At 41.1% G+C, this 23,667-nt stretch overlaps 1 protein-coding gene across 4 annotated transcripts in view; it reads left to right on the top strand.

Moving 5' to 3' along the window:
- Positions 1 to 17,913, top strand: part of ephb3b (eph receptor B3b) — a 105,430-nt gene extending 87,517 nt beyond the window's left edge. For 2 of the 4 annotated variants that reach the window (XM_078207881.1, XM_078207875.1), the window contains exons 11-16: positions 44 to 291; positions 1,145 to 1,360; positions 3,001 to 3,150; positions 7,500 to 7,693; positions 14,717 to 14,872; positions 15,829 to 17,913. In XM_078207881.1, coding sequence (XP_078064007.1) covers positions 44 to 291; positions 1,145 to 1,360; positions 3,001 to 3,150; positions 7,500 to 7,693; positions 14,717 to 14,872; positions 15,829 to 15,937 — 1,073 coding nt within the window. In that variant the 3' untranslated portion in view covers positions 15,938 to 17,913. The remainder of the gene's footprint in view (positions 1 to 43; positions 292 to 1,144; positions 1,361 to 3,000; positions 3,151 to 7,499; positions 7,694 to 14,716; positions 14,873 to 15,828) is intronic. The other 2 variants (XM_078207894.1, XM_078207885.1) reach the window with 1 other exon arrangement.
- The last annotated feature ends 5,754 nt before the right edge of the window (positions 17,914 to 23,667 follow it).

Raw genomic sequence — 23,667 nt, 5'->3', positions numbered from 1 at the left:
TAGTGCTAAATTTGAAATTTAATTTGTAATATTTTTTGTGCAGGTGAATTTGGAGAAGTATGTCGAGGACGCCTTAAACTTCCAGGGCGAAGGGAGATTTTCGTAGCAATAAAAACACTTAAGGCTGGCTATACTGAAAGACAGCGAAGGGATTTCCTCAGTGAAGCCAGTATTATGGGACAATTTGATCATCCAAATATTATCCATTTGGAGGGAGTAGTCACTAAAAGCCGCCCTGTCATGATTGTTACTGAGTTTATGGAGAATGGTGCTCTGGACTCCTTTCTCAGGGTATGTGAAAAACTAAAGGCCTCTTACATATAATGGTGTTTTCTATTGAGTGGTCCTTTGCACTAGTTGAAATCCATGAAAAAAAAACTCAGGTGGGGTAGCCAATCCACTGCTGCTACTTTGTACCCCATCAAAGTTGAACTTTATCCATGTTCATAGCATCCCTACAGTGCTGAGGGAGGCCATTTGGCCCCTCGAGCCTGCACCGACAATAATCCCACCTAGGGCCTATCCCCGTAACATACTTCCCCTGCTAATCCCCCTAACACTAGGGTCAATTTAGCATGACAAATCAACCTAACCCAACATCTTTGGAGTGTGGGAGGAAACTGAAGCACCCGGAGGAAACCCACGCAAACATGGGGAGAATGTGCAAACTCCATACGGTCACCCGAGGCCAGAATTAAACCCGGGTCCCTGGCACTGTGAGGCAGCAGTACTAATCACTGTACCACCATGCCCCCCTCATGTTATTATGCATGATTAATTTTTTGGTACATGGCTCCTCTCTATACCTAGATTAAATGTGACACAGCAACATTTAATTATATGGAATTGCATGGATTTCCTAAACTAAAGTGAAATGCTTTGATGACAGGGGTTAATATGATCACTGAGAGCCTGTAAGTAAATACAAGCACACTTGGCAGATTTCTTTGTGTGATATAGTGCAGGTGTGTTCTTTCTAGTCACCTGATTGAAGGGATGTCATTTTTTTTTTCATCAATGTTGCCTCAGGAATTTCAGAGAAACCTGAGCTCCTCTTCCGCTGCCTCTGCAGAAACAGAATACTTAATACATTTTGTTCATTGAATTTCTGACCTTCTTGGTTGTTATTTTGCTTGCTTCTCAGATGAATGATGGACAGTTCACAGTGATCCAGCTGGTTGGCATGTTAAGAGGAATTGCAGCTGGGATGAAATATTTGTCAGAAATGAACTATGTGCACAGAGACCTGGCAGCCAGGAACATTCTGGTCAACAGCAACCTCGTGTGCAAAGTTTCTGATTTTGGGTTGTCGAGGTTTTTGGAGGATGATCCAACTGATCCAACCTACACAAGTTCACTGGTAAGGGCAACAATAGGTTATGTTTTATCAAATTCTTTCTCAAGTCATGAAACCCATAGGGCAGGATTTTGCAACCTCGCTCGCCCCAAACCTGTAAAATCCTGCCCGAGGTCAACGGATTTTTCCATGGTCCCCCCCCCTCCCCCCCATAGCAGGAGGGATGGTAAAACTCCGGCCATGAAATGAGATAATTGAAGCATGAAAACATTGCAAATGTTATACTGCCTGAAAAGGAATCATAAAAGCACCCAAAGATACAAATGATAAAACTATTCATTGTGTGATGTGCCAATCGGTTTAAGTGCTGTATTAATATAATGTTTTTAATTACCAACACCCGGTTTGAAAGCATTCCAATTCATTGTTAAAGATATTTTCATTGAATCATAATATCCCTATAGGGCAGTAGAAGACCCATTCGGCCCATTGAGCCCCCACCATCAACAATCCCACCCAAGCCCTATATATCACTGTAACCCCATGTATTTACTCTGCTAATCCCCTGACACTGAAGGGAAATTTAGCATGGCCAATCAACCTAACCTGCACATCTTTGGCATGTGGGAGGAAACCAGACCATCCAGAGGAAACCCACGCAGACATGAGAAGAACGTGCAAACTCCACACAGGCAGTCACCCAAGGCCGGAATTGAACCCGGGTCCCTGGCACTGTGAGGCAGCAGTGCTAACCACTGTGCAGCCGTGCCGCTCTTTGTGTCATCGTTTCTCAACATAATATTTCTATAAAAGCCTAGAAGTGGCTTTTTAATTCACTATTGTTTTGGTCAGAGAGCTGGGTGATCGAGAGAGAGGGAAGATTGAGAGTTGAGGGGAGAATGAAATTGGATTTTGGATCCACGGCCACTGGTTAGGCTGCATGAAGATGCGTTTCCCCTGAATTCAGCAGGCCTTTCTCGGGGAGGGGAAGCTGATGTGGGTTAGTGGACAGGGAAAGGCCATCAGCAGCGAGCTGTGGCATTGTAGGGTCAAAAAGAAGCACTCTTGCTCCTCCACACACAACAGAAATTCTCCTCAGTAATTCCCCATGCTGTTTTTGGAGCCACTTTCAGCAAACCCTTAAATGATACTTGGTTAGACCACTCAAAATCTGCTGCAATTGGAACAAGTGAAAACAGTATGTGCTTCATACACTTATATGTGAAAATGGCAGGTCAGGGTCCATACAAACCAATTTGCATTTTTAAAATGATGGATTGGAAAACTTACTTCAGTTCGGCCTTTGGCTGCGACAACAAGTGATTTTAATTAAAGAAACCTTTGATGATGATGAACAGCCTCCTGCTATTAAAATTGAATCAGGTAGGCCTTGGCCACAAAGGGACGTCCAAGGAACCTACTTGATTTTCCTCGGCCAATCTCCATTTGTTAGGTGAGAAACAGGGAAGCAGTTGAAAATTGTTCCTCTCCTTTCTGGAACTTATAAAACTGAAATCTTCTACCCTCACTATGGAACAGAGTTATAAGATGTAAACTGTTGGAGAAGTTAGTGATTTACAGCTTTTCTGCTAAAGCAGGTTTGTTCCTGAAAAAAGTAGCAACTTGTTTTATGTTGCATGCAGCTTGGTATTAATATGTTAAAAATGAAGGGAAACTGAACAGAACTTTTGTCTTGTTCCCAGGGTGGAAAAATTCCAATCAGATGGACAGCCCCTGAAGCAATCGCTTATCGCAAGTTCACCTCAGCCAGTGATGTCTGGAGCTACGGAATTGTCATGTGGGAAGTTATGTCATATGGAGAGAGGCCCTACTGGGACATGTCAAACCAAGATGTAAGTGTTTGAACTGATGAACAGCCAAACATGTTGCACGAGGGAGTCATTTGAGATGTTAAAGTAAAATGTTATAACTTTATTCACTTTCAATGGAATATGAGTATCTTCCATTCTCCAGAATCCACTCCCCACAATAAGGAAAAACCTCAGGCTCAAAGCTAGCTAATATCTCACAGATAACCACAGTTCTTAAGATGGTTTCTTGGTTTGAAATCATGGCATGCTCATTGAATACTTTTGATCCCACAGAATAATTAAAAAGGGACTGGCTGCATTTTGCTCTCATGGGGAATGATGTGGGCAGGTCAAGGTTTTGAATGTCAAGCAGTTGAGAAGCAATCCAATTCCATTGCTTTTATCAGCTTTTGTGAGGCTTTTGATCTTGTACCATATGCAGCCTCAATGGAGAAACTGGACTGTCAGAATATCTGCCAAATCTTGGATTTTATCAAGTTGTGTATTTTGATTCAAAAATCTGCATATGATCAGTCTGGTAACTCACCAAGTCTGTCTCTCTTGAAAGAAGCCAGTGTTTCTTTCATGAGGTTTGGTGCCTAATATTTAACACAGCACTCCAGATGAGCTCTGACCAAGTCTCTATACAATTGAGGTATTACTTCTACGATTCTGTATTTCAACACCTTGAGGTAAAAGATAAGATTCCATTCACTTTCTTCATTCCATTTTATACCTATTTTCTAGCTTCCAATGAATTGTATATATGGACACCTAAATTTCTTTGTTTATCCATAGCTCCCAGTCCCACCTAATTAAGGCAATATTCTGACTTGTCTTTCTTGGAGCCAAAATGGATTCCCTCACATATCCTCACATTGAGCTCCATCATTTAGTCTGGCTGAGTCCATCACAGCTATTTCCATAACTTGGCTAATTCCTTTGCTACTTCCTTTTTCCATCTACACAAATTGCAAACAAAACAAAAATTAGGAGCAGGTGATTATAATTTTCATGAGTTCTCCCTTCCAATTCCTGATTTACAGCTATTTCTGGGATGTTATTTGTAGCCTCTATAATGAAGATCAATGCAGAATATCTATTCAATCCATCTGCTGTCTCATTTCCGATTAATTAGTTCCTCAGACTTGCTTTTTATGGGACCAATGTTCACTTTGTTAACTTTTTTTTAGTACTTATAGAAACTCTTAGTATCTGTCTTTATATTTCTATCTTTCCCTTGTGCACTATTTTTCTCTCCTTATTAATCTTTTGGTCATTCATAATCTTGTGCAATTAAATGCTTTTTCTTTAAGTTTGATACTATCTTTAAAATTTAAACGTAATCACAGATGATAGTCCGCCTTTGGAATTTTCCTTTCTCCTTGAAATGTATCTATTTATTCTGAAATATTCCATTGAAATATATGCAACTGACTTTCTGTTAATTTGCCAGTTCACTTTAGCTAGCTCTGCTTTCATGCCTGCATAATTGCCCTTAAGTTTAAAATACCAGTCTTGGACCCACTCTTCTCTCTCTCAAATTGAACGTAAAATTCAATCACATTATGATCGCTGCTACTTAGAGCCTTCATTTTTGAAGTCATTAATTACTCCCATCTTGTTGCACAATATCAGGTTTGGTACAACCTGCTCTCTGGTTGAGTCTAGAATGTCCTATTCTAAGAAACTATCCTGAAAACATTCTCTGAACTCCTTCCCTTTCCAATCTGATTATTCCAGTCCGAATCTAAATTAAATTCTGACATGATTATTGCCGTACCTTTCTGACAAACTCCCATTATCTAATCCTTCATATACTGTGCTACCATGTGGTTACTGTTAGGAGGCCTGTGCACCACGCCCACAAGTGACTCCTTGCCTTTATCATTTCTCCTCTCTGGCTCTACATTCTGGTTTCCTGAACTTAGGTCATCTCTCTCTATTGTGCCAGTACCATCATTAATTAACAGAAGCATGTCTCCATCTTTTCCTCGCTTCATGTCCTTCCTAAATGTCGTATACCCTTCAGCATTTAGGTCCCACGTCATCCTGCAGCCACCTGTGCCTCCTAAACTAGTATCATCCGCAAACTTAGAGACATAAAACTCTCCATTCCTTCATCTAACATTACTCATATGAACAAAAGCTGAAGTCCTGGTACACATTCCTAGAGAACTCCATTTCTCATATCCTTTCATCCAGAGAACTAATCCTTTTTCCTGACTCTTGTGTTAGAATGTAACCGGTGACAACTTTGATTGGATGTAATGTGACCAATGGGAACAAGATATAAGGGTTAGCTGACCCAGTAAAACATGGAACCAATCACAGTTTGATGTAATAGTCAGCTGACCAGCTGATTCACTATACATAAGGAACTATGTAGAATTGTGGGGAGCTTGGAGTGGCCCAGGGTGAGGCCCCAAGTTTGGAGTAATGATGTTTCCTTATTAAACCCTTTTTTGATTTATAAGTTGGGAGTAAGTTTTGTTGTATTTTCATTAGTTGCATTTTGAAGAGTTCCTTTTGAAGAAACATCTTGGTCTCCCACTTCTCAGCCAATTACCATCCTATGTCAATAGGTTACCTCAACATTTCTTCAGGCATACATGGAGAGTGTATGTTACTGAGAAGGCTAACATTTATAACCCATTCTTCAGTTTCTTTGCACCTTCTTGAACCGCTGCATATGGTGTAAATACACCCACAATGCTATTAGGCAGGGAGTTCTTGGATTTTGACCCTGTGTCATTGATGCAAGTCAGGATGGTGTGTGACTTGGAGGGGAACTTGCAAGTGGTGGTGTTCCCATGCACCCGCTGCCCTTGTCTTTCTAGGTGGTAGAGGTTGCAGATTATGAAAGTGCTACCAACAATGAGTTGGTGAAGGGCATCTTGCAGATGGTACATGCTGCTGTAACTATGTGCCAGTGGTGCTGGAAATGAATGTTTAAGAAAGTGGCTGGACTGCAAGTCACACGGATCGGTTTGGCCTGAATGGTGTTTAACTTCATGAATGTTGTTAAAGCTGCACTTATTGAGGCAAGCGGAGAATATTCTATCACATTCCTGAGCTGTGTCATGTAGCTGGTGGACAGGTTTTGGGGAGACAGGAAGTTAGTCACATGTCACATAATAGTCAGCCTCTGACTCACATTTGTAGTCACATTATAGATATAGTTGGTGCAGTTCTGATCGATGGCAGCCCCCAGTATGTTGATTGTTGGGGATTCAGCGATGGTAATGCCATTGAATGTCAAGGGGAAATGGTTAGATTCTCTCGTTGGAAATGATCATTGTGAATGTAACTTGCATGGGATGGGCAATAAATGCTGGCCAGCCAGCGATGCCCATGTCCCACGAATGATTAAAAAAAAATCAGCCCAAGCCTAAATGCGGACCACATCTTGCTGCATGCAGACGAGGACTTCACTATCTGAGGAGTTGTGAATGGAAATGACATTATGCAACCATAAGCAAACAATCCCTCTTTTCACTTTACGATGGAGGGAAGAATTCAGCAGTGGTTGGGCCTAGGATATTACCCTGAAGAACTTCTGCAGCATTGTTCCAATGCTGTCATTCTTGTTAATCATTTCTTGTGCAAAAACCTTAACAAAAGCTTTCTGAAGATCAATGCAGACTGCATACGTCGGAATTCCCCTATCTACTATGCTAGTAACCTCCTCAGAAAATTCAACCAGACTAGTCGGAAGTGACATCGTTTCACAAATCCTTGCTGATTCAGTTTGATCAGTTCAGACTGTCCAAGTGTTCAGCCATGCTATGATGATGTATTTCAAAAATTTTCCTACCATTGAGGCTAGACCAACACCATTGTAGTACCCTGGGCCAGAATTTTTTGGATGGCGGGGCCTCACTTCCTGCCAAACAAAGAGTCAACGGGGAACACATCCCATTGACTCCAAGTTCCACACAGCCATTGCACGCTCAGATGAATGTTAAGTGGCTACAGGCGGGATCTTCGGCCCTCACTCAGGAGGAACGATTGGCCAACAGCTCTCTGGACCCTGCAGCTACTTCACCACAGTAGACAGATAAACAAATTCAAGAGGACATTAGAACCTAAGTCTGGGCACCAGAGGACCTTAAGGAGGGCCACCCTTTAAAATTGCAGTGTGGTGGGGGCAGGCGGGAACCCAGGGAAATCTCAACGCTTCAATTTCACTTTGTACCTTCACCTAAAAACCCGCCGCTGAGGCAGCATAAAACTCTGGCCCTGGTTTCCATCTGCATCTATCCTCATGTAATATAGTAACTCTTGCTGTTTTTTTAAATTCCAAATACACTATTATAGAATCTGGAGAGCCATGGAAAATGACTTTGCTGTATTTGCATTCTTTCATAACCCTTTGGATTCCCTTGCAGGTTATCAATGCTGTGGAACAGGACTATCGCTTGCCCCCTCCAATGGACTGTCCAACTGCCCTACATCAATTGATGCTGGACTGCTGGGTGAAAGATCGTAACAATCGGCCCAAATTTGCTCAGATTGTAAACACGCTGGACAAACTCATTCGGAATGCAGCTAGCCTGAAGGTGGTCTCCATTGCGAATCCAGGGTATGTCTCATTACAAGGTGGAATTTCTTTGTCCCCAAGACCACATGGAAATGTACTGATAGCTTGTGATTTTGACTAGCTTCCTACCTCTTTAATCATTATATTAGATAATGTCACCTTTATTCATTTGTGTTAAAAGATGCCCTTAAAAAGGACCTTCATTTCACAAATAGAAATACTGACATTTTAAGTGATCAATTTTAATATCTTGATCTTGGCCTTTGCTGCTCAAGCGTGGAGTGCGTATAGGTCGTGACCCTGGTTATCTAATGGTCTTTAGTATAAAGCCTGCCATGTAAGGTGACCTGTGGGACCACAAAAAAAACAATATGGTCTCTTCAGCAAATGGAGGATTTTCAAAATGCTTTGGATCTTTTCTTTCTGTCTGTGCGTCTCGATCCTTATTGATGAGTGATAGACAGGAAACAATAATGAAGTGACCTTTTTGTTTTGAATTAAAGGTCACGAGGTCAGGTGACCCCTAATTGATAAGCTAGATAAGAATCCTAGCTAAAGAATGTAGGAAGAATAGAAATGAAGGTGTATTCGTTACATGAGTGGGTGCACAAAATTAAGAAAAAAAAATACTTATCAGCACGATGGAAGTAAACAATGAGTTCTGAAAAGTTTTCAGTAGCTTCAGACAAGTTAATTAAAAATATATGCAAGTGTAGGGGGATTATTAGCTGAAGTCTGCTTCTAGTCACAAAGATGAAGCCTTCAACTCAAAGAAAATCCCTGATTCTACCTGAATCATTTGTCAAAACTTAAATTAAACTTTCATGGCAGAATGATTAAGGAGTTTTGAGGAGTATGAAGTAATTAATTTCAGTGACATGAGGCAGCGAGGATTTTTAAAATCCCTTCACTGTGCATACATTCGAGTGAATGAGGAGGGTCATGGATGATATGAGGGTTAACATCGATGACAAGACTGATGTGAGCTGACAGATAAAATTAATGAGTCAGGCCTCTGGTCTGACTCACTCAGGTTTGGTACAAGAAGGAAGCCTGGTTGACACTGCTGTAAAAATTGATCAGACGGACAATTGTCTTGTGGTTCAGTTTTTTTTTCGGTGTTTGTGGTCTGCAACAAAAGAATGGTTTTTTGCCACCATGTAGCCATGATCATCCACTGCTTTTCATCTTAAAATGAAAGAAGTGAGAAGGAGGCCATTCGGCTCATTGACCCTTTGCTAGCTCTTTGAAAGAGCCATCTAAATTTCTCCCATAGTCCTGGAAATCTTTCCCTTCCAGTATTTATCCAGTTCCCCGTTAAAAGTTACAATTGAATACACTTCCCTTTCTATTGGCACATTTCAGACAGAATGTAGTTGAGGCCAAACATTGTCTGATTTCAAGAAAAAAATAGATAAAGTTCTTGGGGCTAGAGGGGTCAAGTGATATGGGGGGGAAGGTGGGATCAGGATATTGAATTTGATGATAAGCCATGATCAAAATGACTGGCAGAGCAGGCTCGAAGGGCCGAATGACCTATTCCTGCTTCTAGTTTCTATGTTCCTATGTTTCATAACAACTCACCGCAAAATTATTTTTCTCCTTACGTCACCTCTGATTCTTTTTTGAATCACCTTAAATCTGTGTCCTCTGCCTTTTGAGCCTTTTGTCCTTGAGACAGTTTCTCTTTATTTATCAAAACCATTTACCATTTTGACCACAATCACACCTCCTCTTAACCTTCTCTGCTTTAAGTAGAATAGCAGTACTCCAACTGGTGTCCAACCAGTGTTTTATGAAGCTTTAGTATAATTGTTTTGCTTTTGTACTCTATGCCTCAAACTATAAAGTCAAATTTCCTGTATACCTTTTCAACATCCTTCTCAACTTGAGTTTCCATCTCCTTAGATTTGCATGCATGGACACTCTGGCCTCTCTTTTCCTGCAATCCTTTAAATTTGAGTTGCATCTCTTCATTTTCCTACCAAAATGAATCACTTTGCATTTCTCTGCGTTAAATTTAATCAGTTAACCTGTCTGTCCACCTATGTAACGAATACGACTTTGAATTCTTTCATTCATTTGTTTATAACTGCAGTATTAGAAGCAAAATTAAAAATAAAGTACAAACATAAGTCACTTTAGTTAAATGAAAGCAAAATATTGTGGATGCTGGAGATCTGAAGTAGAAACAAAAACAGTTGGAAAAACTCAGCAGGTCTGGCAGTATCTGTGGAGAGAGAAACCTTTCGGGTCCCATTCCGACTCTTCTTTGCAAGCTAAATATTAACAAATTGAGCTTAGAGCTTGCCAGGTAACTCATCTTCTAAATAAGCCATGCAAAGTAATACTGAGTCATGTAGAAAAAAAATACCCTGGTCTAGAAAGTGGTTCACACAGCACTTGTTTTTTTGGGTACTACCCAGAATGAATGAAGTCCCAGTGTAGGAAATGTGTACATGTTTCCACTCAATCACACCACTCAACCTGAATGGGTAAGAACTAAAAGCAAGAAAGTCTTTACCAACACTTGTATATTCATCCACTCTCCCCATTTTGGGAGCAGCTGCTTGGCAAATTTCTTCTTTCATTGTCTGCCAGTTCTTAACAGCCAATTCTCTTGAGTTTTCAAGTCCAATTTTGAAAGCTCCATTGCATATGCAAATAAGGTGTCAAACACCTATTGAGATGCCCTCATCAAGCTGCTTTACCATGACACTGCCTATACCATTGTTGTGGAGATGCTGGCGTTGGACTGGGGTGGGCACAGTAAGAAGTCTCACAACACCAGGTTGAAGTCCAACAGGTTTATTTGGTATCATGAGCTTTCAGAGTGCTGCTCCTTCAAGGAACAACGCTCTGAAAGCTTGTCATACCAAATAAACCTGTTGGATTTTAACCTGGTGTTGTGAGACTTCTTACAAGACCATTGTTAGTTGCATTTAGGGTCATAAGCTCTCGGGGTCATCTGTAACAAAGGAGGTAGGTAACTTGCATGAAAATGGAACAGCAAAGAGCAGGGGTGTGTCTGTCAGCTCCACATTAAAGGATTAGATCACCACTGCAGATACCACCACGCCCCATTGCTGCTGTTCCCTCCTCCTTGCAAGCCTTTTGCATGGGTGGCCTACAGATCCCAGGCCTTGATCCCAGTTCCCACCTCCAACACTGGCCTTGATCCCCAATCTTCAAACATTGGTCTGGATCCCTGACTGAAGTCCATCCTCTCTCCCTCCCCCCACCTCCACCACCCCAACCCCAACTCAGACTCCAATTCCCAACTCACATTCCAATCCCTGACTTTCCCCCACCCCCAACACCCACCCTCCCTACCATTTTTCTGAGGAATGCTGTGATGCTTGGAGTTTTTCATGCTTTACTGGGAACATTGAAAACTTCATTATTCAGGCTGGAGAAATGTGGATGTGAACAAAGTCCCTCGTGCACAATCTATTTCTAGGTCTTCACGTTAAATCCCGAGTCTGCTGAGTTAACTGATGTTAGGTACGAAAGCACACGTAGCAGCTCATACTCAGAATGCTGATCACAATGCTTGCTGAAAAGCTTGTGCCTCTCGATGCATAGATGATGGGTGAGAATTGTGGTGGGTTTGCTATGATGCCTCTCCACCCACCACCCATTGAATTGTCTGGCAGAATTCACTGTCTATGTATAATCACCTCAATTATGTACTAGCGGCTTACAAATGCCAATGGGATTTTAATCAGCTATTATTAGGAAAGTAGGCAACATTTGGTAGATGGGGTGGAAAAGATGATTCTTAGGTCCTGCCTCATACATGTTTGCTTACTCAAGAATAAAAGATTGAAGACATCTGTTCTTTTTCCTCCACCTCTTGTGTATAAGTGAAAAAGATGTACCAGATTAGATTCGCATGATCCTAATTTTGATCTATGCACTGCTGGAGGTGAAAATAAATGAAACACATGCCTTGAATGGCCATTTCAGCTTTAGCATATGTAAGGAATGCGATGTTGAGTGCCTATCAAACATTATTTTCCTCATTTTAAAAGTTTAAGGGGAAAAACATTGAAAAAACAACTTTAGAGGATTTGTGCCCGAGAGGAGGTTGGGACATTTTTATTTATTCTTCCATCTAAGGACAAGGCTTGCCTTTGAGAAAGTACCATATGCCCTTGCAGGGAGGTGAAGAGAAACAGATCCTCAAATTATTTCATTTAAATAACAGGGTATCTACTCCAACCTTTACTCATTCCGTATCTCTAATCTGGCTCGAAAGCTCAGCTGTCAATGATGTGATTCACAGTCCCAAATGCCCAAAGGGGCTCATACATTTTGTGCTTTTAATCACATATGTATCACCAGTGTCGTCATCAGTTAATAGATTAATTCCAATGTTGGCCCACGTGACAGGATGGGTCATTAACTCGGGCTGTCTAATCATGCACGCTTGATCCGCTTCTTCAGAAATTCTCATCCATTTCCTGTATGGTCTGTTTTACATTATCTTTGAATGTTTCTGTGAATGCCTTGGTAGAAACGTTTTGGCAATTGTCACTCATAAAACACTTTATATGTCCAAAGCAAACTAACCTTTGTATAGTATTCAACTAAAATGTGCCTCAAATTCTTTCCTGATGTCCTCACTGCTAATTGTTCGCACTCTGTTTAACTGGAGTTCTTTTACTGAACTATCTTCTTCAGGTTTCAGTTATTTGTATATGTACGATATACATATACTCTAGCTAAACTATGTACTGCAGGCATACATGCTACAACTGTATTTTTCATGTATTTATAATCACTGAATTTATATATTTTGACATGTTTATTACAAAGAAACAAATGTCTTATAGTTTTGTTATGAAGGAAACATAATACATTGATTTTGGTTCCTTATGTAAAGGATCAGATACTTAGGGCAGGATTTCACAGTCAGCTGTGAAGCAATGGCACTCACCACTGACCTTGAACAAGGCTGCCCACAAAGGTTTAGCAATCTCTGTGGTGTGGAGGCATAGTGGTTAGCACTGATGCCTCAAAGTGCCAGGGATGCGGGTTCGATTCCCAGCTTGGGTCACTGTCCGTGCGGAGTCTGCATGTTCTCCCCATGTCTGCGTGCGTTTCCTCCGATTGTTCAGGTTTCCTCCCACAGTCCAAAAGATGTGCTGGTTAGGTGCATTGGCCATGCTAAAATTCTCCCTCAGTGTACCCGAACAGGTGCTGGAGTGTGGCGACTAGGGGATTTTCACAGTAACTTCATTGCAGTGTTCATGTAAGCCTGTTTGTGACGCTAATAAATAAACTTTTAAAAAAAGTCAGTTTCAGTCTGACACCAAAGTCACAGTGATCTTCAGGTATCCAACAGCAGGGACATCATCAAGAAGGGAAAGCAGCTTTTCGTCACATGGACTGCAGCAGTTCAGGAAGATGGCTCACTGCCACCTTCTCAAGAGTAATTCAGGGATGGGCAATAAATGCCAGCCTAGCCACCAACACCCACATTCCATGAATGAGTTAAAAAAAAAACAAAGTATTTTCACAGACAGGGAAACAGGAGGTAACAACCACTAATTCCCTTCACTTTTAATTTACACTTTATGAATAACAAAATAAAAGATTGATGTATATACATGGGATTCAAAGAGAAGCTAAAATATCACAAACTTAAAAATATATATTTATGAATAAGATGTTATTATATTATAGTGGAGACATTTGACATTCAACAAATCTCAAAATACTCTTTCAGGGCCAATGAGGCTGTTGAATAGTAATTCTGAACTAGTATGTAATTAAAAATGAGTTACACCTCATTAAATAGGTGCAATGTTTTCAAGCGTTTTAAAGCCTGACTAATGACTTAATAGTGGAAGTTCACATCAGTTCAATGAATTCTAATTGGTGGCGTCCTGGGGGACTTTAATAGTGCGCCATCTGAAGAAGGGTAGAATCACTGACAGCAACTCTTAGATTTCGGCATTTAACTGTTCATATGCAAATTCCAGAAGTTGCTGGCCGGAATGTTACAGCCATTCACGCTGGCGGGATTTTCCCATCCCGCTGCAGTGAACGGATATTTGGCTGGGTGCCACATTCTCCAACTTCACTGCCATGGGAGCGTGGCGCGAACGGCTGGTAAGATCATACCTGCTGTCAGTTTCAGAGGAGTAATGGTGATTTACAGTATTGCCATTATCATTACAGCTGCAAAATCCAGGCCTTAGTAAAAATATAACTAAATTCTCTTGAGGTAAAACTGTACAATTAGAACTTTGACAGAGAAGTATTGCAAAAGACTTCTAGCTATTGGCAACCAGTGTTCTTTGTATTGCATAATATTGCCACTGTAGCACAGACACAGCTTCAGAATAAACTGTGCCAGAGTACACAGAGTCAAGCAACACAGAAATTCTTCTCCCCGGGTGCAGGTTGCAACATAAACATGATGCTGGAAAATTTCATTTACCATCTGGTCAGGACTTGAGTACTTACACCACTAAACAAAAATAAAAATAAAATCCTTTGTTTCTCTCTCCATTGCGTCTGTCTTCATCAGCCTCATGTCTTTGAGATTTTCAGTTTTCCACCATGGTTTTATCTCACCATGTAATTGGTGTTGAAGAATTATTTGGTTCCTCCTTGGTACTTTATCCAATTAAAATTCAATACATAGATCTAGTGGAACAAGAGACATATGTAAACAAGTCTTTTTAGTCAATGGGCAAGTAACGTGTAATTGTATTTTGAATTCTGCTTCAGAGTGAGGATTTGGCAGAAAAAAAGGCTTGAAGTAACATTGGAATATTAGCTTTATAGATACATAGGCAATGCAATTGTTAACAGGAAACATCAGCAACAGTTGATGTTATCCCTTTCACCTTGTTACATCTTAAAGCAATATAGACATGCTCAGTCGGTTATCAATGGTTAGAACTGAACCACTATGAGAAGTAGTGTAAACAGGGCAGCTGTGATCCTTATCATCCTCAGTACCTGAAGTGACTTGTTTCAGACTCACTCTGGATACTGATGTAAGCAGGGCTTAAGGTGTGGACTGATTTTGTCTTATCTTCCCCACAGCCCTTCCCAGCCTCTTTTGGACCGTACTGTTCCTGACTACACCACATTCACCACAGTGGGAGACTGGCTAGATGCAATTAAAATGGGTCGGTACAAGGAGAATTTTATTAATGCTGGGTTCACCTCTTTCGACTTGGTTGCTCAGATGACAGCAGAGTAAGTATTTACCCTCATCACTTTCTCTAGCCTGTTCATGAAATTTGTTCTGAACTAAGGCTGAGATAAAAACATGCACAAACGGAGCAGCCATTTTAGCCACAATTTGCTTTACGCAATGTAGATCTGTCCCTACAATACCAGGTGGAAGCTATTTTTTAATATTTTTCTCATGGGGTGTGAGCATTGCTGTCAGTGCCAGTATTTGATGCCCATCCCTAATGCCTTAGAGACTGTGGTGATGAGCCACCTTCTTGAACCACTACAGGCCATTTGGTGCGGGTACACCCATAGTGCTATTAGGATGGGAGTTCCAGGCTGTTGACGCAGTGACAGTGAAGGAAGTTCCAAGTTTTGATAGTGTGTGACTTGATGGGGAACTGGCTTCATGCTTGAGTTCTAGTACACCAAATACTTGGAAGTATTTTCCCATCAGTGGAACCAAATAATGACATTTTTTTCATCATTGGGACTGCAGAGTGAACTTATAGATCAGGAATATTATTTACAGTCGTAATAAGTGAGAAGTTGTGATTAAGAAATGTCGAAAAAGATTTTTCCTATTTCCAAAAAATTTTACTTTCCCAATGTTCTTTAGACATATGTCAATCAGCTAGCTGGGATGCACTTAAAGGCTACATTATGTATATTTATAGCTATATTATTTTTATTGCAACATAAATACTGCAAATGTTTAAATAGAGGAATCTTAGAAGATGCAGAGAAGTCTCAAAACGAAATGTCGTAAACCAAAGTCAGCAATTAGGATATTTGTAAAACATTGCCTTTAAATTCCTCATAAATCTTGGAAATGTACTTTACATGGCTTTAGAGGCAAAAATAAAATTCTGAGGACATCAGCATTGAATTATTAAATATTCTTTGTGTTTTTTTTATTGGAAGACAGTCAAACTAACTTGCCAAAGAAAACGTAACAAATGTACATTCTTTTGCAGGGACTTGCTGAGGATAGGAGTCACATTGGCTGGGCACCAAAAGAAGATTCTCGGCAGCATTCAGGACATGAGGTTACAGATGAACCAGACGCTTCCAGTGCAGGTCTGACAGCAAGAGACTCTGGAACTGATTAAGATTGAAGTCAAGTAGAATAATTGCGTGCAGTGCCTGGCTTCCAGTTTTTCCTGTGTGGAGCACCTCGAACTATTGTTTCAAGTCAATCCTCAGTTCAACGATAATTGTAGCATGAATTGAAAAATGTCTGAAAGGGCTCCAAAAGAGGAATGCAGTCTGAAAATAGTTATATCTTCTGGGCAATTGGTTTGCTTCATGGAATCGTACTCCTATTGCACCAAATCTGTGACAATATCAAAGACTCAAGAGTTGCCACAAGAGGCAAGGTCTGCCCAGAAGCCGGTATATATTAAATCTTCATATTGAAGATGTATTATTTAAAATCGATGTGTCAAGATACCACATGAAATATTGGATCACAGTTTTGAAATTCAGCTTGTGTGTTGCATTCCTTCAGAGCACCATCTATATAAAAAAATAATAAAAATGTTGAACGATTCTGTATATAGCGTGGCAACCTTATAACTAGACTCTTGAGTTTGTCCCTAATTCTCAACTTGCAATAAAACCAGATTGGAATAGCTCAACAAGAATGCCTTCAAGGTGTGCGTGCACCTTTTGGTTCAAAATGAACGTTTCTTCACAACTTGTGTGGCACTTGAGCATTGAATACTGGCATCAAGATAATTACACCTTGAGAGGGAAGTGAAAGTAAACATGTCCAGCGATCATGCATATAAGATTTCACTTGAAGTTCCCAGGTGTTCTTATAATTTATGGTTACTCTAAGTAAATGGATTACTGGATGTAATGGCTCTACCTGTGCCCTGGCATGTGAAGGAAATGCTGTGCTAAGACAAGTATGAAACAGCTCTTACAATTGCGCAATACCTGGGCATAGATGGATAACAAGAACCTCAACAGCGAACTGATTCTGACTGCAGTAATGCAGGGCGGGCAGAGTCTTTCTTCTTGACTCCACTATTAGGATTTCTTTGGTTTCCATCTGAAATTTATGAACTCGTCATCTATGGGAGAAGAGTTGAACGGAACTTTCTGAACGATAAAAGCAGAGACTGAATCACCAAAGTGATTTAGAACATCTTTAGCTGTACGAGCTGTCAAGGAAAGTGAGTGACTGTACATGACTGAAGAAACTTCATGGCCATCTGTTTTAATCAAGTGCTGTTAAATTTTGTTGTCATTGCCAAAAGACAGGAAATTTTATTTTTTCTAAAGAACAGAGAAAACCTTTGTAAACAATTGAGTGCATAGAGTCTGTAATTGTGGATCAAAATATGGAAAAGGCAATAAGCGTTTTTAATTTAGGCTGTATTACAGTGCATCGTTCTTAGTTCATCTGCAAACCTCCCCATAATCGATATTCCAAGAAAATATGGCAGAGGAGACTGTACATTTGTACATACTATTAGATATTTTCCTTTGTTAATGTGTGGGCTTTAAAGAATAAATACAGACCATGTATATTTTGCCACTCTAAATGGCACATGCCTGTATTGTATATAGACAAGGCAGCAATGTGCAGAATGCAACAGTTAAATTTTGATGTTCTGCAATCCTAAATCACAAAGTAGACCTTTAATCCCAAATCGTTCTGTAAGATAACACTACATTGTAAAAAATAATTCCAAACTTATTTAGTGTAATAGGTTATTCAGTAGTAGTTCACGGTGTCTGCAGGACATCTGTGACCAAGGTAATCCATTTGGTTATGTTGCTGTGAATTTGGTGCAAGCTTTAATAACCTGGCCCACCATTTCCTCTCGAGTAATCTTTCCATTTAGTACTTCTGTAAGAGCCTTACAGGGGCTAATCTTTTGTAGAAAGACCTAATGGCTGTCTTCCAGTCACTTTGGAAAACATACCTGTATAGTATTTTGCAAACTTTTTAAAATATTGAGATGTATTTAATGGTGAAAAATGATGCATTCTTGCATTTGTAGAAATATTTTTAAAAAAACTTTTGCAATTAAATTATTTAAGAAGTTTATGGTATTTCTATGTGCCTGTTTCTTTTGTTTTGTGGATCAAACTCAGTGTCGTTGCCAGTGTTTAAAGCTGGCAATCGGTAATGCAATGTTTTATAGTGTGGATTAATTATAACACTCTGTAGGAAACATCCTTAGTTGAGAGTGGAGGTTGTTATTGAAGAGTACTTTCTTGGCAATGCAATGCTTTTTAACTAAATAAAAATAAGGAGCCGTAGTGGCCCGAAGTAGTAAAAAGTTTATTATTAAAATTTTAATTTCAAACTATTCTATTCGATACAAGTTAACTAGGAATTTTGGAGTGAAGGGCGAGATTCTCTGGCCTCCCCTTGGCGTTTTTCTCGATGTTGGGAGGCCTCACGCCATTCGCTGGCAGTGGGATACTCTGGCCCCACCACTGTTAATGGGAATTCCCATTGAGGTTGTCCCACGTCTTTGGGTGTGCAGGATGAGTGGGCGGCAGGGTATGCGCTGCTTACGGGACCAGAGAATCCCGCCAGTGTGAATGGCCGGAAAATTCCAGCCAATATTTTAATACTGGCAGCTGATTGACAAATATATGTAGCAAGTTGAGGATGTCACTGAATGCCACTTCACCTGACAAAGGAGCAGCGCTCTGAAAGCTTGTGATTTCAAATAAACTTGTTGGACTATAACCTGGTGTCGTGTGACCCCTCATCTTGTCCACCCCTGTCCAACACCGGCATCTCCACATCATGGTCACTGAACTTGAGGACATCTTTCACCAGGTCTTAGTGATGAAAACTAATAATGAATCTTCAATCTCATTCATGAGTTGATTATACACATGCAAATTATTAAATGCATATTACAGAATATTGAAATCCCTAATGGCTGCATACTTGCTTGGAGCTTCCTCCAGTATTTAGAATAGCTTAGCCCATTTTGTACATTTCTTTATTTTCTCCCCCTGCGCCCCATCTAACCCTGACCCAGGCCCCGTCTAGTGATTGGTCAACAGGAGGTGTTAATGCTGTCAGTCTATAGGCAACGTTCAACTCCCTGCAGAGAAATGGAACGCTCGAATATAATTATGAACCCTTGCAACTTCAGCCTACAACTGGGAAAACTAATCACAAGTAAAGATGGCAAACTCAAGTTTCCTGCGATCTTTACATTGTGAAACTACTTTCTTATCCGAACCTTGCTAAGTCCTCTGCTTCTTATTTTGGAGAAATTATTCTCATTTGTGCGATGGGTTTCATGGCATCCTCCATTCATAATTTCCTTTTACTTAAGCAGTTTGAAATAAGCCTGCATATTTGGAGGCTATAATGTTGATGCCAAATATCCTGACATTTTGATAGAATAGCTGGATTTAATTTCAATCTGTATTGCCTTAAGTTTTTTTTCCACCAAGAAGTTTTATTGTTGCGTTCAGTGTGAAGTGATTTGATCCCCGTGAGCTATTTTTCAATACGACAGTCTCTGGTACTAATTTAATGCTGCAGTTTTCAAACTCAGATCCAACCAAAGTAACAAACTAACAGTGCATTTGAACTCATTTCCCAAAGGGGGCGTTTTCACTCGTAAGTGGCACACATGCTTTCTTAATTCACTCATAACCCCCTCACTCCAGCTAATGGAGAGAGACTGGTTTAAGATGGAATAGCTGGTTGCATTTAAGCCGTGGCAGAAGTTACCCCAAATAGTCAAATGTTTAGGTAAGTTCTGGTCTTCGTCTTCAGGGGAAAATGTATTTCATTTGGTTCTTTTCAACTTTGCTGACAGGAAACTGAATATAATACTCTGGAATGTTTGATGTTGCATTTAAGAGTTCTGACCCTGGAAACGTAGAGTGAGGCGAAGACAGTTCATGTTCTTATGCTCAAGGAAATTCAGAGGCAGCTGTAGTTCATAAATTTTTTATGGCTTAATACCACGGCACATATTTCATCTTCATTGCTCATGTCACTTTTATGGAAGCTGGTTTCTTTTTCCACTCCAGAATTGATCTTTATTAAATCCTTGTTACAGAGCTGGATTTTAAATGGATCATTAAATGGTTAGTTAGCATTCGGCAATTCAACTGACAAGAAGGTGTAAGACATAGGAGCCTTGGTGTGACATGGTCGACTGGAGCAATTTCTTTTTAGGGTTGGGGAACAGGTCCTTGGTTTAACATTGCATCTGAAAGAAACAGTTCTCCAACAAACAACTTGGTCTGCGTACTGCACATCAGGGGCGAGCCAAGATTTATGTGCTCGTGATCTTTAGTAACCCTGATTCAGAGGCAAGCTATCGGCTGAGTCAGGCAATAATTGAACTGAGATTTTATGCAGTTGGATCCTGGACATGAGCCAGAATGCTGTTCGCATTGCTTCAGGATGATTTCCCAATACCTATTTTGAATATTGCACCACCCTCTAACAACTTACCCAAAATCAGCAGTTCAATTTAATGACTATTATGGCTTCTTCAGCATTTAAAATCCAATGCCTTTATTGGAAGACCAGCACATTAAAGAACAAAAAGATATTCTACTCCGCAAATGTGCAAATGCTCTAAGAGTGCACCCCAAATTCATACACCAAGCTGCACTCCTCCTTGGAAACTTATAGATATGTTTCTGCCTCAACCTTTTCGAGGAGGGTCATTTAAAAACTGGATTCAGGGACTGGATTAACCTGTCAAAGCCCTCACAAACACCTCGGAACAGGTACACAAAGCACTTTTGGCTATTTACAGAAGCCAGAAATCTCCCATCCCACCCGTTGAAGTAATTGTAGCAGGTGGGACAGAAAATTTGGCAGATGGTTTAAAGATCCGTTGAGCTTGGGTGGGAATTTCGGGCACACATGGCTGGGAAATCCCAACCAGAGTGTCTCAATGAGTAGATTGTTGGTATCCTAAAAGTAAGGGTGGGATTTTCCAGTTCCAACATCAGTGGGCATTGTCGCAGGTGGGACAGGAAAATTTAGAAAGCCATTGGATGGAAATCTCTCATTTTGAGACCAGGTGCAGTGGTGGTCAGCTCCGACGGTGCCTGTTCTGCTGATCTCAGAGTAGTGGGATCCTGCGCCAGAATTTTCCCATCCCCCTGCCACAGTGCCCATCGATGTTGGGCCAGAAACTCCCAACCAATGTCTAAATTAGTTGTGTGCCGCAGGAGAGTCAATATTGAATATCCCAGAGAGTGTTGGCGGATTAACACTGGTGTTGCATGTTTCACAATTTCATAATTGACCGGTCCCTTGCTCTTGGGCGGCACGGTAGCACAGTGGTTAGCACTGCTGCTTCACAGCTCCAGGGACCTGGGTTCGATTCCTGGCTTGGGTCACTGTCTGTGTGGAGTTTGCACATTCTCCTCGTGTCTGCGTGGGTTTCCTCCGGGTGCTCTGGTTTCCTCCCACAGTCCAAAGATGTGCGGGTTAGGTTGATTGGCCGTGCTAAAAAATTGCCCCTTAGTGTCTTGAGATGGGTAGGTTAGAGGGATTAGTGGGTAAATATGTAGGGATATGGGGGTAGGGCCTGGGTGGGATTGTGGTCGGTGTAGACTCGATGGGCCGAATGGCCTCTTTCTACACTGTAGGGTTTCTATGATTTCTATGATTTCTTGGACTTCTAAAAAACACAATAAAAATTCATAGAGAGGAGAATAATGAAGATGTTCAGAAACCATTTTCAGACGAGGTACTAGATTGACGTAAAGGCTGTGGTCCTTCAATAGGAGAGGGCAAGTGATGAGTTACATCATGAGGGCATTATAGCACACCTTACTGTGTGCACTTACTTTATCAGTAACCCACAGTGAATTTTCACACACCAACATATTTCAGTGTCTTTCATTTGACAATTCCTTATATTAAACCCAGAGAACTAAAAATCACTCTTGTACAAACCTCTAGTGTCTGGCTTCTGTGCTAACTTTTTATTCCAGTGCTTCTATGATGTGATTCCCCAGTGGTTATGGTAAGGGAGGTGGAAGGCTCTTGATAATCCTCTACAGGCATTCGACGTGGGTGGATAATCGGAAACAGTGTTTTCGAGTACTGGGGCTGCAGGTAATGCAGAGCTAAGCGGAGAATAGTGAGAGATACGTGTTTGAAGTCTTAGCTTAGGAATCTTTGTTAGCTCATTAATCTGCATTCACCTTTGCATGCAGCCCTGGCTGCAACAATTCTAGTTTTGGCCTGCTCTGACAAATCTCTCAGTTAGTGCCTGGAAACTTGCCTGACGCCCCTCCTTCACCAACACTTTTAGAGCAACTGTAATTCAGCTGACTGCAGCCACCTCCCCATTGAAAGGTGCAGTCTGCATTGAAACTGTGTCAATGAAGTCTGGTTTTCAGTGCTACTATTCAGCAAGCTGCCATGGAACGGAGTGAGTGGCATGTCAGCTTGTCAATTTTAATCAAATGAGTCATGAGTGCTTCATGGGTTTGCAACATGGGATTGGGCAAGTTGTTCAGGTCCTAACTAGCTATTGGCCTTAACTAATTTCTCTCACATAGAAAATAGGAGCAGGCCATTTGGCCCTTCAGGCTTGCTCCACCATTCATTATGATCATGGCTGATCATCAACTTAACAACCTGATCCCATCTTCCCCCCATATCCTTTGATCCCCTTCACCCCAAGTGTTATATCTAACTGCTTCTTGAAAACATGCAATGTTTTGACCTCAACTACTTTCTGTGGCAGCGAATTCCATAAGCTTATCATTCTCTGGTTGAAGAGATTTCTCCTCATCTCTGTCCAAATCACACTGAAGCACTTCTGAATCCTCCTTACAGCTCACCGTCCCACCCAGTTTTGTGTCACCTGCAAGTCTGGAGTTATTGGCTGGGATTTTACCGCCCCACCCACCACAGAATCGGAGCAGGTGAAGGGCAGACAATGGAAATGTCCGTTGACCTTGGGTGGGATTTTACGGTTTCGGGAGGAACAAGGCCATAAAATCCCACCCATTACATTTAGTTCCCTCATCTAAATCATTAATATATATAGTGAATAGCTGGCAGACCAGCACTGGTCCCTGCGGTACCCCAATAGTCACTGCCTGCCATTTGGAAAAGACTCTTTGTTTTCTGTCTGCCAACCAGTTTTCTATGCATCTCAATACACTACCCCCAATCCCATCCACTTTAATTTCACACAGAGAATTATAGAATCCCTGCAATGCAGAAGAGGCCATTAGGCACATCAAGTCTGCACCAATTCTCCGACAGAGTATATTACCCAGGCCCTCTCCCCACCCCATCCCTGTGGGCCCACACATTTACCATAGCTAATCTACCCAACCTACACATCTTTGGACACCAAGGGGCAATTTAGCATGTCCAATCCACCTGGAGTATGGGAGGAAAGTGGAGCAGCTGGAGGAAATCCACACAGACACAGGGGAAAACATGCAAATTCCATACAGGCAGTTCCTGAGGCCGGAATTTAACCAGAGTGCCTGGTGCTGTGAGACAGCAGTGCTAACCACTGTGCCACCGTGCCACCCCATGCACTATGATGTCATCTATAAGATTGGAAATGGCCATAATGAGGTGGTGCATGATTCACGCACGCCACTTTAACCTCTTTCCAACATATCACAGTCCAGTGGCCCAATATAAGAGCTACTTGCTTTACATTACTACTGCTTTATAGGCCTAGCATTGTATAAAGCAATAAGACCAGGAAATATTGGAAATCCTGGTCAGGCAGCATCTGTTGAGAGAAAAAGGTTTAACATTTCAGGTGCCTGACCCTTTATCAAATTCTGATGTTGTGCTGAAGGGCCATTCA

Source organism: Mustelus asterias, chromosome 3, assembly GCF_964213995.1.
Source record: "Mustelus asterias chromosome 3, sMusAst1.hap1.1, whole genome shotgun sequence".
Classification (NCBI taxonomy): Eukaryota; Metazoa; Chordata; class Chondrichthyes; order Carcharhiniformes; family Triakidae; genus Mustelus; species Mustelus asterias.
Note: the sequence above shows the minus strand (reverse complement) of the source record. Positions and strands in the feature narration are given on the sequence as shown.